Source organism: Petaurus breviceps, unplaced genomic scaffold (assembly GCF_028583685.1).
Source record: "Petaurus breviceps papuanus isolate PSGF00001 unplaced genomic scaffold, PetGlider_PUasm1.0 171, whole genome shotgun sequence".
In the NCBI taxonomy this organism is placed as follows: Eukaryota; Metazoa; Chordata; class Mammalia; order Diprotodontia; family Petauridae; genus Petaurus; species Petaurus breviceps.
This window is the reverse complement of record NW_027185754.1, coordinates 26284611-26299824: the sequence shown is the minus strand read 5'-3', so window position 1 is coordinate 26299824 and position 15214 is coordinate 26284611. Positions and strand designations below refer to the sequence as shown.

The window sequence follows — 15214 nt, the reverse complement described above, 5'->3', positions numbered from 1 at the left end:
ACCAGGGGTCAAATGTTAGTGCTTCCAGTCACTCCCTTTATGCTGTGGGACAAGTCACTTTGCTTCTACAGCCCTCAGTTTCCTTCAAAGTTAAATTAGGGGATTGGACTAAACCATCTCTAAGGTCCCTTCTTGTTGTACATACTGTGAACCTTCTTATCATCATCAAGAGATTAGGAAAGCATTTTGCAAATTGAAAGTTCGAAGTGTGCTATCATCATCATCATCATCATCATCGTCACTGATTTTCATCATTCAGTACTTGACATGATTCTCTGGTAACATTTCATCGTTTACTGGAATTGATGTCTTTCTCATTGTGGATGGAGGTAACCTTGCACTCCCTTGGAGGTCATGTCAACAGCATGTAAGTTCTGACAGGTGGAAAGAACTGGTGAAAGCCTGTGTTTCTGTAATCTAGGTAAATTGGCAGAGACCCATTACAGAAAAATGAGTGAACAGATCAAGAAATCTTCTGGCACCAGTGACTCATGAAACCAAGAAACTGAAGGGTTGGAACTGACATGAGTGGGAAGACCACAGATGAAATCATAGATCTTTTGTAGTACGGACAATTAATATGAAATTCATAGAATGAAGTTGCTTTTAATAGGCAACTGTTAATTGAAAAGGCCCCCTAGCAATAGAATTTTCTTATATCTATAGCATTATAGGATTTAGAGCTGGTCAAAATCCTTATAGCATCGAATTTTAGAACTAAAAGGGAACTTAGAACAGAGAATGTCAAAATTGGAAGAGCAAACTGTAAGAAGAAACCATGTAATTCAATCTTCTCATTTAAAAGAGAATTACAGTTAATTGCAAAGATGTGAAGTGACTTGTCCTGGGTCACACAGCTATTAACTCATGCAGCTGCAGCTTGAATCAAGATCCTCTGATTCCAAACGTGGAAGCTCAACCCAGTCAGCGTGCCTTAACGTTTCTGGGCTGTTGAGAGAACCTCCATTCTGCTGCACAGTGAGGCTTGCTCTGACAGGAAAGTAACAGAAAGCTTCTGAGTAGGGCATTAAGATCCTAACTTTCTAACATGTCCATGGAGAAGAAAACACTTGTAAACCATCAAGTGCTACAGAAATGGGAAATGTTATTACAATGATTGAAGGTTCCTTTCTCTAGCCCCTCTTCCAACCTTCCTGGGAGCTGAAAACAGCCACTGACCATTGGCTGTTTGCCCCAGTGAGCTCTGCCTCATCTCCGTACAAACTCGACTGCTGTTTCCACACCTCCCCTTTTCAAACAAAGCCGCTCTCTGTTCTGTGGGGCACCGACTCTTCCCCAGCTCTGGCTTTCCTCCTCCACAGGCTGCCTCCGCCTCAGGGTTCTGACATCCACATAGCCTCTGGCTACAAATTATCAGGATTCAAAGCAAAAAAAAAAAAAATAAAAGCTAAGACAAACAAAGTCTTTCTTCTTTTCCCCATTCCTGTCCACAAGTATAACAGGACAAGGAAAACATTCTCGGCAGGTTCTCCAAAAACCACTGGACCATTTCATCAACAATTGAAACTGACATCGAATAAATTATGTCTCATTAAGGGTGTTGGGAGACCAATTCTCTTCTGAAATGTAGTGCCCAGTACTGGATACAATATTCCAGATCTAGTTAAGCCTCAATTTTTTCCTCTGTGAAATAAAGGGGATTAGACTAGATGGTTTTAAAGTTCCTTTCAGCCTGGGCATTCTAAATTCTTCATTCTAATACTCAAGGTTTGGAGGTCCCTTGAAAGAGGGGCCCTACTAAGTGCCTTTTCTTCTAACATTCTAAGGTCTCTTCTAGCTCCAATAATCATGACTCTATGATACTCTATTTCTTTACAACTATCTGTGTGTGCTCATTGCCAAAAGATGTCAAGTGAATCTAATGGGTCCAAGACAGAAAAGTCTTCCATGGCTCCATAACTTATTTCCATGAGTGGGTTTAGAAAAAACAAACAACTAAGGGAAAATAAAAGAAAAATGTACATGCCAGTTCCCTGAGCTTAGTGAATGGGGTCTTGAGAGAGGCAGCAGGATACAATGGGGAAAGAACATTATGCACAGGCTTAAGGCTCTGCTTGGCCACTCGCTGCTTCTGTGACTGGGCAAATCATTCTCCCTTTTCAGCTTCAAGTTTCCTTTTCTGAAAAATGGGGCAGATAATCTTCATAAATACTCTCTACAGGTTATTGTGGGAAAACTATTCATAAATCTTAGTACAGAAGTAAAAATTGTCATTATTATTCATTTGCCTATCCTGATTACTACTTCTCAGGAACAGGCAAAAAACTGAGCCTATCCCTCCGACGAAGGCTAAACAACTTGTCAGAAAATCAGTAAAGACAAGTCTTTGAATCAGGTTCTTATTAAATGCTGCATCATCGAAGGCAAGTCATTCTACCCTTCTGAGCCTCAGTTTCCTCATCTGTAAAACAGGAACAAACACGCTTGTACTACCTACTTCATAAAGTTGTTGTGAGGAAAATTACTTTGGGATCTGTAAGCTGCCATACGAACAAGGAGTGGTGATGTTAATGATGATGATAATGATGAAGACTACCATGGTCTTGATTTGGCAGTTTAGGAGCAAAAGCACAGAAGCCAAAATGAACCATTAAAAGAGAGCTAGCAGTCTTAGCAGCAAAGCTCAGAAGAGCTCATTAGGGCCAGGAGCAGTCTCGGGCTGGTGCTATAATCTGCTTTAAATCAAACTCACTAAAGTTTCACTCTTTGATAAGAGACTGATTAAGGAAAATAGAGACCGTAAATTTGTTCTAATATTAGCAATGCAAAAAGAAATGAATTGCTCAGACAGTTGAAACTCTTTTTCACTTGCAAATTGTTAAAAGGTAAAGATGCATCTGGGCAGGGCCTGGGGAGGAGAGGGAGCAGGAGAATAAAGAAAGAGCCGTGGCCTATTCAATGTATCAGGCTCATACTTTAATCCTAGGAGCACACACTGCCCAGAACAAGAGTGTGTGCATTTTACACAGTGAAACAACCTGGTAACTTTCATTCTCAGGCTACTGCCCTCTAAAGTCCCTCAAACTTATGTTCATTTCTATTGACAAGGAACTCTATGTTGTGTAATCTTTGGCAATTGGATTGGTCCCCCTGTGCCTCAGTTTTCTCACCTGTAAAGTGAGTACTAGAATATCTCTAAGAGTCTATCTAGCTCAAACATCTGTACTTCAAGGTCCATTAGAGAGCTACCATCATTCCATGGTCTGAAGTCCCTTTTAGTTCTACACTTTTTTGTTCTAAAATTCTAGAAACCTAGATTTGGGGAGAAAAGAGCAAAAGATTCAAATCCCATCTTTAATATTAGCTTGTATGGAAGGCTCAGTTTCTTAATCTAAAAAAATAGAGATAGAAAAATATGTAGTACCTAGCTCACAGGACTAGGGATAATCAGATAAGAACATCTATAAAATACTTTGCAAAGCACTACAGAAATGCCAGCTGTTATTATTTTGGTCTGAGGTCCCTAACACCTCGTGTTTGAAAGTTCCTGCTAGTGTTAAAGTTCTATGGTTCTAATGGACATTTTCATGATCCCTAAACCAGATGCAGGACTAGAACATACTTATTAATTCCTTCTAAACAGGTTGATTCCACTAAGGAAAAAAAAAACCTCTTGCTATCTGGTCTCATTGTCTCTCATTATGTTCTTGTTCCCCCTAATTCCAGAATAACACTGGGGCCAGAGGGAGTACTGGGCCTCACTAAGCTCACATCCCCAGAGAACACAGACTGCCAACAGCTCCATGATATCCCCTGACCTGTGAAGTGACTCCAAAAATTCATCACCCTGGAATGAACAGCGCCCAGCAGCTGACCCTGCAGAGAACTCCAGGCATGCCAAATGCAAACAAGGAGGGCTGGCAGCCATCTAAGCAGACCCTGACAATATTAGGATAGGCCGTCTGCTATCCAAACACTTGGCTGCCCAATGCTAGGTCTGAAGAAGACCAATAAAAGGGATGAAAATAATGAATTAGCATCTCTGGCACTGGTTAGGTCACTCAGAACATCAGATAGCTTTGTTTACTAGACAGAGTGTCAACTTGGTTAAAAATACTGTCATTTATATCTGCCCCCCAACCTCTACCCCAGCCTTTAAAGATCATTTATAATGGAATATTATAACAAGGTCAGGAAGACCCAAACTTCTCCTTTTATTAGCCTCCCATAAAAGATGCAAGTGCAAGAGCTTACAGATCCAAAGCCTCCATTGGGGGCCTTCTCTTCTCTCTCCATTTTCTCCTGGTAACTAATCAGTTTCCATTGATTTATTATCTTGATGAAGATGAGTTAGTAAGTACTATATATCCAGCCCAGTGCCCTGAGCGCTGGTACCACATTACCAACTGCCTATTGGACATTCCAAACTAGATAGATGTTCCAGAGACACCTCGGACTCAACATGTCCCAACCAGAACTTATTCTCTTACCCCTCAAACCCATCCCTTTTCCAAACTTCCCTATTTTTGTCAAGGATACCACCATTCTTCCAGTCACTTGATTTTGTAACCCTGGCATCATTACTAACGCCTCACTTTCTCTCCTCCCAAAGATCCCATCAGTTAACAAATCTCATCATTTCCACTTTCACAGCATGTCTTACAATTGATACTTTCACTCTACTCACAAGGCCATTACCTTAGCTCAGTTCTGTGTCACTCCTCACCTGGACCACTGAAATGGCCACTTAACTGTTCTCCCTGCCTCAAACCTCTCCTTATTCCCATCCATCAACCCACAAAGTTGCCAAAGTAATTTTCCTTAAGCACAGATATGACTATGTTGTTGCTGTTGTCCATCCTTACATTTCTGAAGGGGACTAATGACATCACAGGGCGATGTCTTGACTTGCTCGTGAAGTGGATTTAAGTGAGGCAGAGTTGCACAAAATCATCAGCCTCACTCTCTTCCTGAGTCACTGAAGTCCAGTGACAAGACAAAGGTCAAAATGATGTTCTGGGATGCCATGGATAACCACTGTTTCTTTGATACCTGACCAAGCTCTAAGTCCTTCAGCCACAGAACAAATTGTTCTCAATCACACATTCTGCTGGGAGAAGTCTTCTCATGCTTGGGTGGGGGGGGGGGGGTAGACATCCTCCTAACTCATTGATGGATTTGAAGCCTGTTGTTACCCTTAACCTGGTTTAGCCCACTTGCCAAAAGGGGGTGAAGCCACAGTGCGTGCTACAGCTTCTTGGAGTCACAGGTGGGAGCTGGATGAATCAGGTGGACATCAAAAGTGGATGAGAAGCTTTTAAAAAGGTTTGGCAGTCCTAATACCCTTTTACTCAAATTCTAGTGGCTCCTTATTGCTTCAGGGATAAAATAAACTCTGGATTGGCCTATAAAGCCCTTCATAACCTGGTCCCACCTATCTTTCATTCTGTCTGCTACTTCCCTTCCTGCATGTCATGGTTCGGCCAAACTGGCCTTTGTGCTCTTTCTCACATGCAAGCTCCAGCTCTTGTCTCAATGGCCTTTGCAGAGTCCATCTCTATTTCCTTATTTCCTCTTTATTTCCTATATCACTCCTTATTTCCAACTCCTAAAATGCCACATTCCCTTTAAGAGTAGATCCAATACCATCTTTTACACTAAGCCCTTTATGATCCACTCTATTGCTGCTAGTGCCTCCGTGACTGCCTTGTATTTATTTTGTCCCTATTCTGTATACACTTACCTACCGTGTTTCCCCGATAATAAGACACTGTCTTATTAAATTTTTGGACAGGAAAACACCAGAGGGCTTATTTTCAGGGGAGGGCTTATTTTAATGAACATTGACAGCAATTTTAATAAACAGGTAAATGTGAACAAAAAAATGTACCTTTATTCAATAAGCAAATCACTGGGGAAGAACAGGATGATGCACTCACTGCTGCAGCTCTGACTGGATGCAGCTCGGAGCGCGGCATGCATTTCATGGGGGGGGGGGGAAACGGTGCATACAGAGGGTACCGTAATGTAGTGTGTAGCGCAGGGGATCACCTTCACTACAGTAGCAATCTCAATAGGGCTTATTTTCAGGGGAGGGCTTATTTTAGAGGAATCTTACACAGTAAGGGGAGGGCTTATTTTTGGGATAGGTCTTATTATCGGGGAAACATGGTATATACATCTCCTAGTAATAACAATAATGATAGTTAATATTTCTAGAGCACTCACTATGTGCCAGGCACTGTGCTAAGTGCTTAAGATCTAATTTGATCTTTCCAACAACCCTGGGAGGTAGATGGCATTATTATTCCCATTTTACAGTAGGGGACATTGAGGCAAGCAGAGTTGTCCAGGGTTATATAACTAATTAGTGTCTGAGGCAGGATTTGAACTCAGGTCTTTCAGACTCCAGACTTAGCACCATCTATCTGTACCACTTGGCTCCTCTGATAAGGTCTCCAAGGACAAGGAATATTTCATTTCTGTCTTTGTCTTCCCTGAGCCTAGCATAGTGCCCTCATGTGAGAAGCCTTGATGAGCACTTGTTGATTTGACTGAGTATTCTGATACAATTTCCTATTGGCTTTACAAGCTTTATTCTAGGTTCCTTTTAGGGAAGAAGACCTGTTTTGAGAGAACACTCTGTTCTTCAATATTCATATACAAAAAACTGCAGTTTGGCATCAGCAGCAACAGTCTTGGGCTCTGCTTTCATCTTTGCTACTTTGGGCAAGTCACATAATCTTTCTTGGTCTGTTTTTTATAAATAAGGGGAGTTGGGAATCTAGACTAACATGATCTAAAAGACTGATCTAAGTTCTACCCTCCTGGTACTTTCTGGGTCTAGGATTTCCCCACTTGTCATGCTTCTCCACTTCCCTATCAAACAATTTTCATCCTCTCCTGTCAACAGCCTACTAGCCCATGGGATATAGGCTCATGGTGAGGTCACCTAAGGGGAATGACTTGTTTGGAGGGGGTCAGGATTACCTATGGATTATGTAATGTGAGATCCAAGAAGGGCAAGGGTTCTGTTCTCTTCCAACAAGGCTATCTCCCATGTACATTTCCTGATTGATAAAAGCACAGAGTTAACTTTGTTTAATGATCCTCTGAGTATCGGTACCAACAGGGGCATAAAACATGCTCCCTAGAGGTGTCTGTCATTGTCACAGAGACAGTATCTAAATGGAAGGTTTCCCTAGAATGAGATCTTCCTGATGCTTCCACTAGACAATGTGATATTACATTGATTGTATCAAATCCTAGAATATTCCTCAACAAGATGCAGTTACTGAAGACACTAGCCTAACAATTCAAACAGGAAAAGCAAAGTATATGAGGAACGCCTATTACCCAACCCATCGACAGTATTTACTATGTACTCACAATCTTCCGGGGACTGCTAACTACTGGGATACAAAGAAAGGAAAAAACAGTGTTTCTCTCCCAAGGCAGAAACAACACGTAGACAACTACACACATACAAGACATCCACAAGTAAGATGGAAGGTAACCACACAAGGGAGACTCTTTGGGACTGTGGAGCGGCTCAGGGGGAAAAGAGATGATATGGGACGAGGAAAGGCCTCCTAGAGGAGGTACGGCATGTAGCAGAATGGGCAATCACTTGAGTTAATCACTACAGCCAACATATAGCCCTTTAAGGTTTGCAAAATGTCTTCACAAACACTGTCTCATTTGACATTTGAATTAGCCCATCATACATGTATCCTGGACAGGCACTGCAGATAGACGAGCTGGGCCTAGACCTGGTAAGGGGAAGAAAGTAGACTGGAAAGCATTTTCAAGAATACCAAGTTTTCCCATGATACACAAACTACTTTTATAACGGCGACATTCTCCCAATAATGTAAATAACATTATATAGCTGTGAACTATGAAACATGACACAAAGGGCAATGGTGGGTTTTAGTATACTGTAGCCTATTACTCATGATAATCTGAATGCAAGAAGTGACATAAAGAATATTTATCTGATAAATGTATAAACAGGAAAGGCGTGAACGAGTAATATAGGTAAACCAAGGCATGACATGATGGATACTCTGAGCACTATAACTAAGAAATGTTAAAAGGCCCAGGGTAAGGCTCCCAGTGTGGTAGTGGTCCCTCTACAGGAAATTTACAGGAGAATACCATCAAGAATCACCGAGGATTGGGGTGGCCAGGTAGCACAGCGAGTAAGAGCACCAGCCCCAGTGTCGGGATGACCTGGGGATCGAATCCGGGCTCAGACACTTAGCACCCACCCAGAAACACCTGGCCGTGTAACCTTGAGCAAGTTACTTAACCCCAATTGCTTTAAAAAAAAAAAAGAATCACTGAGGATGATATGAATAGATTGTAATCTGCACCAGTGGACATGGAAGGGATCACACAAGTATATGGTTAGTACAGTTCTGTTTGTGCTCTCTGTGTAGATGATTAGATCCTGGCAGCCCTAACATGCTGAGTCTAAGAGCTGTAACACCTCCACCTTGCTGAGCTGTCACAGGGCTCAGATGAGATGGTGTCCCTAAAACAATCTGCAAACCTTAGTGCTAAACAAATCACGTGTCAGTTACTGTCATTTCAGCTTCCAGCTCAGAGCCCATGATATTTAAGTTTCACAGGAATTATTTTCACCTCTGTCCCCTTCCCCTTCGAGATGGGGATCCCTAGAAAGGAAGGATGAGCGAAGGCGGAGTAACGGAGGGTCCTGAAGTGTCCCCACCCCTCCCTCACCTGTGCAGCTCGTCGTCAGAGGGTGAGTACTTGGAGGTCACATCTGCCAGCTCCCCAAAGATGTGTTTGCTGTATACGGTGAGGGATGACAGAAGAATGAGCTCCTGCCACGTGGAGCTCAGGAGGCAGGTATAGTCCTTGATGGAGAGCTCACAGAAGAATGGTAGCTTCTTGATCCAAGCAATCTGCCTGAACAGCAGCTCATCTGCCAGGCGACAGAGCAGCGCAAACAGCTCTGCCTGAGTAACTGTGTACCTGGGGGCAAAAGCAGGGTGAACTGATAATTTACCAAATCAAGACTCCTTGTCTAAGGTGGGTAGGGAGGGAAACTTCACCTAAATCTCTCCTCCCACAAGACTTGGGATGCATACACTGAGATGACCTCTAAATGGATACCTGACAGCAGTATAAAGTCACACCATAAATTAAGAGAAGCAAGCAAGAAATTATAATGATAGGGGTAGCTAGGTGGCATAGTGAATAGAGCACTGGCTCTGGAGTCAGGAGGACCTGAGTTCAAATCTGGCCTCAGACACTTGACACTTACTTAACCCCAATTGCTCTGCCTTCCTCCCTCCAAAAAAAAATTATAATGATAGCTATCATTTATATAGAACTTATTATGTGCCAGGAACTGAGCTAAGTCTTTAATAATGATCTCATCTGATCTTCACAACTCCACAAAGTAGGTGCTATTATTACCCCCATTTTACAGATGAGGAAACTAAAGCAAAAAGATTAAGTGACTTGCCCATGGCCAACACAGCTAGGAAGTCAGAAGCTGAATTTGAACTCAGCTCTTCCTGTCTCCAGGCCCAGCACTCTACTGTGCCATCATTCAAATCTCTGGATTGGAAAGGGTTCATGACTAAATAAGCAATAGAGCTTTCTCTATTAAGATAAAATAAAATGGGCAGTTTTAGTATATAAAAAGTCATAAACAAATCAAATACAGTAAAAATCAAAATGGAAACAAGTGAGAAAAAGCTTTGCAACAAGTTCATTTCAAGATTTCTCACACACACACATATGCACACGCATAGAACCAATTTAAATTTTTAACACTAAGTGCCATTCTTAAATAGATAAATGGTCAAAGGGTATGTTATGACCTGGCAGTTTTCAAAGGCAGAAATCTAAGCTATCAAAACTTTTATTAAAAATTCTCCAAAACAGGTGTCAAACTTAACAAAGAAACATAAGCCATAAAAAGTATATAAAGATCCCTGCAGGCCACAAAGTGACTTAATTTTAAAATGTAATGGTATTTATTTGTGTTTTATTGTATTTTTACTTGTTACATATTTCCCAATTACCTTTTAATATGGTTTGAGCCACACTCAGGAAGTGTTTTGGGCCATATGTTTTGACACTTTTGCTCTAAATCACTAACAATGAGAGAAATACTAAACAATAAAGCAACTTTGAGGTTCCACCTCACACCTATCAGACTGGACTATGGGACAGAGGGCTATGGAAACACAAGTATGTTAGTGCATTGCTGGTGAAGCTGTGAACTGGTTTAGTCATGCTGTGAGACAATTTGGAACAATGCCCAGAAAGTGACCAAACTGTACGTGCTCTTTGACCCAGATATACCATTATCGATTCTATACCCCAAAGACATCAAAAGAAGGAACATAATCTCTACATACAAACACATTTATAGCACAATTTATTCATCCATTCTCCAATAGAAACCTTTTAGTTTCCAATTTCTGACTGTCATGAAAAGAGCTGCTATAAACAAGTTTGATGTTATGGACAATTTCAGAGCAAACCAGGAAGATTGTGTAGAGCAAAATGAGTGGAACTAGGAGACAAATTTACACAACGATGATAATAATATAGAGTAAAACAATTTTGAAACACTTTAGAAGCGTGAAGAATGAAGTATGCTATTTCCCTCCCTACAAAGAGGTGGTGAATTCAAAAAGCAGAAACTTATTTTCAGAGATGGATAATGTGTGAATTTGCTTTGCTAGACTAACTACTGAGGAATTTTTTTTAATTGCTTGTGGGAGGGGCAGATTAAATTTAAAAATTAAAAAAAAAATTCTTAAAAAAAGAAAAAAACCCCTCCTGATGGCAAGTTATTTGATTGCTCTGAGCAGTGATTTTATCCTGCTGCCCACAGTGTCCTCTAGTGGTGAGGACGCACAGGCTTGGATTCCACAGGCGGCAGCAACAAGAAGCCTGCTCAGTGCTAGTCCTTGCCAGAAGCCCAAGAAAGAAAGCCCCAGGTGGACAGCTAAAGCTGTAAAGGCCTTTAGAACAGCGTATCAGAGCTAGAAGAGACCTGAGAACACACAGCATGTTAAGAGTATGACTACATTTTACTGATGACGAAATTGAAGCCCAGGGAGTTCAAACAACTTTGACCAAGATCATGCAACTGGCTGAGGACAAAGTCAGGTCTAAACCCTGGATATCTTCACTACTACCAGATCTACTTCTATGTTCTTTTGCTGACACCACAGTTATGTGCATGCAGACATGCTGTGCCATTTCATTCTGGATGTGCTAAGATCCCTTTTTTTTCTTTTAGAAATAACAACTCCAGCCCAGCTGAATTTATGGTCCTTGAGAAAGGCCATGCCAATGGTAATGCAAACATTATTACCTCCATTTTACAGATGAAGAAGCAGACTCAAAGACACTGAGTAAGCTGGCTATGGGGAAGGGGTGGGGAATAAGCATTTATTAAGTGCCTACTAGTGCCAGTCAGCTAGGTGGCAGAGCAAATAGAGCTCAGACTTGGAGTCAGGAAAACCTGAGTTCAAATCTGACCTCATTTACGAGCTGTGTGACCCTTGGCAAGTCACTAAATTCTGTTTGCCTCAGTTTCCTCACCTATAAAATGAACGGGGGAAGGAAATGGCAAACTACTCCAGTATCTTTGCCAAGAAACACCAAAAGGGGTCGAGTTGAACATGACAGAAAAACAACTAAAAAAAACCTAAAAATATCCCAGTAAAGTGCCAGTCACTGCTAAGCATTTTACATTTGATCTTCATAATAACCCTGGGAAGTAGGTGCTATTATGATCCACATTTTATAGTTGAGGAAACTGAGGCAGACAGAAGTTGAGTGACTTGCCCAGGATCACACGGTTAGTAAGTGTCTGAGACTGAATTTGAACTCAGGCCTTCCTGACTCCATGCCTAGTGCTCTATTCACTGCTTCACTCGGCTGTTATGGTCACGCTGAGTATGTCCCAGAGGGAATTTGTGTTCGAGTCTCCTGACTACAAATTATGTTCCCTTTCCATTATGTCATTTGATCTCTACAAACATCTCTTAAGGCCCAGACAGTAAGAAATGGGCTTCAGTGTATAGCTGCTGGGAAGCAGGAACCTGTGGTCTTGTGCTGAGCTTCAGGCCCCAAAACAACCACCTCTTGGTGTTTCAGGTCATGAACCACTCACCCGTCTTCAATCAACATGGGTGTGCCCAGGGGCTCCAGGTCCTCAGCAAGCACCAACTGATGGATCAGGCTGTGGGACTGGGGGTCCAGGCTCCGGGCTTGGGGGGGCAGCAGAGGCGAGTGAGCTGAATAGCTAAAAAGGTGCGGTATATACTGATAGTGTGGGGGCACCGGGGTACCCATGTACTGCTCCCTGAAGGCAGTGAATCCATTCAGCTCCACAGACCTACTAGAAGAGAAAAATTTCATCTTAATCAATGCAGCTACAGGCTCGACCATCTTGCATTCACCTTACACCACTTGAAAGAATGAAGCACACATCATACCAGTGCATTTGTCCTTGGCACCTGTTCAGTAAGGATACAAGCAACCATGTGTGGTAAGAAGAGGTTTCAAATGAGAATCAGGAGGCTTGATTCTTAGGTTTTAGAGCTGAAAGGGGAAGATGAAGAAATGGATACTCAAAGAGGGGAAATGACCTCCCCCCAAATCATGGCTAATGAGGAGCAGAACTGGGAAGGGGGTACAAGTCTTCAAACTCCAAATTCAGTGATCTTTCCATGATGAAGTGATAAAATTAAGCTTCTCTGGAAATATCAAAAGTAGTATAAGATATTTTTAAAGTTTTAAAGTTTATAAAGCACTTCCTTCACTATAATCCTGTTAAATATTTCTTTTCTTCCTGTCTCAGGTCCCTCTCCACTCCAGTCCTTCCTATAGACAGCTACCAAAGTGGTGTTCCTTAAGTGCAGATCTGGCCATAACAGTCCCTAATTCAATCAACTCCAGAGGCTTCCTTTACTTCTAGGATAAATGTAAACTCCTCTTCACAACTTGGCCTAAACCTCTCTTTTCAGTGGACAACATTCTTCATCCTGCCCTCTGTGATCCAGGTAAACTGGCCTTCTCTCTGTTCCTGATGATACTCCATCTTCAATCATCCTGTCTTTCTTTGCACGGGCTGGAATACAATCCCATCTCATCTTGGTCTCAGAGAGTCTCTCTCTTCCTTTAAAATGCATCTCGGGTGGCTAGGTGGTGCAGTGAATAAAGCACTGGCCCTGGAGTCAGGAGGACCTGAGTTCAAATCCAACCTCAGACACTTAACACTTACTAGCCGTGTGACCTTGGGCAAGTCACTTAACCTCAACTGCCCCTCCAAAATGGGAAAAAAAAAAAAAAAGAAATCACCTTTGGGGCGGCCAGGTAGCACAATGAGTAAGAGCACCGGCTCGAGTGTTGGGATCGAATCCGGGCTCAGACACTTAGCACCCACCCAGAAACACCTGGCCATGTAACCTTGAGCAAGTTACTTAACCCCAATTGCTTAGGGGTGGCCAGGTGGCTCAGCAAGTAAGAGCACCGGCTCCAGTGTCAGGATGACCTGGATCAAATCCGGGCTCAGATACTCAGCACCACACCCAGAAATAACTGGCCATGTAACCTTGAGCAAGTTACTTAACCCTGATTGCTTTTAAAAAAACAAAAAATAATAAAATGCATCTCAAGCAATGCCTTCTACAAGAAGCCTTTCCTAGACCCCCAGCTACTACCTCCTTTCCAACTATTCTGTTTTTTAAAAAATTATCTTTATATGCTTATTTATGTCCATGTTGTCTTCCAACTTAGAATGTAAGGTCTTTGTAGACAAGATCTATTTCCTTCTTTGTATCTCTGAAACCCAGCACAGGGCCCAGTACATCATTGGTGAATTCTGTCGTTTTCTGACAAGAAACCATTTTATCGCTTTTAGGGAACAGGAAAACTCCTAGTAGTGTGAAATGTGTCTGAGTTTCTCCAGCAAATGGAGCCTTCACTCTAGTGCTCTGTTGCAAAGTTGAAATTCATTATGATAAGGAGGTTATTTTAGCTAATATATATATATCCTAAACCTCTTTGGGCTTCAGTTTCCTCACTTGAACGAGGTAGTAAAAAGGCTGGTCCAACTCCACAACTTTTTCATTTCTCTACCCCAAACCCCTCTCAGTCTAAACTCTTTCCAGATCAAAGTAGATGGAATATTAGAGCTGGAAAACACCTAGGAGATGTTCTACTCCATCACTGTTCAGATAAGGAGTAACGATTGTCAGATAAGTCTCAGATCTAATACTGATCACAGGCCACCACTCCTCCAGCCCTACATTTGGCTTGTATAAAAGGCAAGTCTTTTGTTTGTTTATTTTTAAAGGAATATGTCTACATAGCCTTTTTTTCCTTTCAAAGAGACATCACTTTAGGGGGCTGCCTCTATTCAGGGGGAGTGTTTATTTGAACAAAGGTTGTGGCTGGCCACTTACCCCTGTAAAGTTCTATTTCTTCAGAGTTAAAACTGAGGGGGAAACAATCACCTTGACTCACAGAGTTGTGGTGAGTAAAGTGCTCTGCAGATCATAAAGGCTCCTGGACAAGTAACAAAAATTAGTTTTCTTTGAATGACTCTCTATTGCCTAAAAATTCAAGTTTAAATTTACTGGCCTTCCCTGAAAGGCTGCTCAAAACCAGATCCCAACTTGTCTGTCCCATCTTTGCTCATATCACTTTCAAGACAAATCGGACTAGCCATATATGTTATCCCTTCCTACCGACCCCATCAGATCATCATCTTTAATCTTGGTACCCCAGCACTGAGTATGCAATAGGAGTTTAATAAACACTTAGAGACTCACATAGAAAAACAGCACTTGGGAGTCAGGAGACCCGAGCCTGAATTTTGCCATGAGCAAGTTAGCCTCTTGGAACCTCCATTCTGTAAAACAGGGGTGATGATACTCCTGCTACCTACATACACTGCATTAGCCAGCTGGCAGAGCAGTAGATAGAGCCTAGATTCAGGAAGGCCTGAATTAAAATCTGGCCTCAGACATGCACCAGCTTAATTAGTAAGTCATAAGCAAGTCACTCAACCTCAGCTTGTCTCAGTTTCCTCCACTGTAAAATGGGGATAATAATGGCACCTACCTCCCACAGTTGTTGTGAGAATCAAAGGAAATAATATTTGTACAGGATGTTTAGCACAGTGCCTGGCACATCACAGCAGCTACATAAATGCTTCTTCCCCTTCCTCTTCCCTTGTGGGGAG

General features: G+C 42.0%; 1 protein-coding gene across 2 annotated transcripts in view; it reads right to left on the bottom strand.

Annotated features, from left to right (window-relative positions):
• Window positions 1–15214, bottom strand: part of NR6A1 (nuclear receptor subfamily 6 group A member 1) — a 251344-nt gene that overhangs the window by 15578 nt on the left and 220552 nt on the right. Inside the window, exons 6-7 of one of the 2 annotated variants that reach the window (XM_069082779.1) lie at window positions 12137–12364; window positions 8710–8964 (exon numbers count right to left, since the gene is read on the bottom strand). In XM_069082779.1, coding sequence (XP_068938880.1) covers window positions 8710–8964; window positions 12137–12364 — 483 coding nt within the window. The remainder of the gene's footprint in view (window positions 1–8709; window positions 8965–12136; window positions 12365–15214) is intronic. The other variant, XM_069082780.1, reaches the window with a different exon arrangement.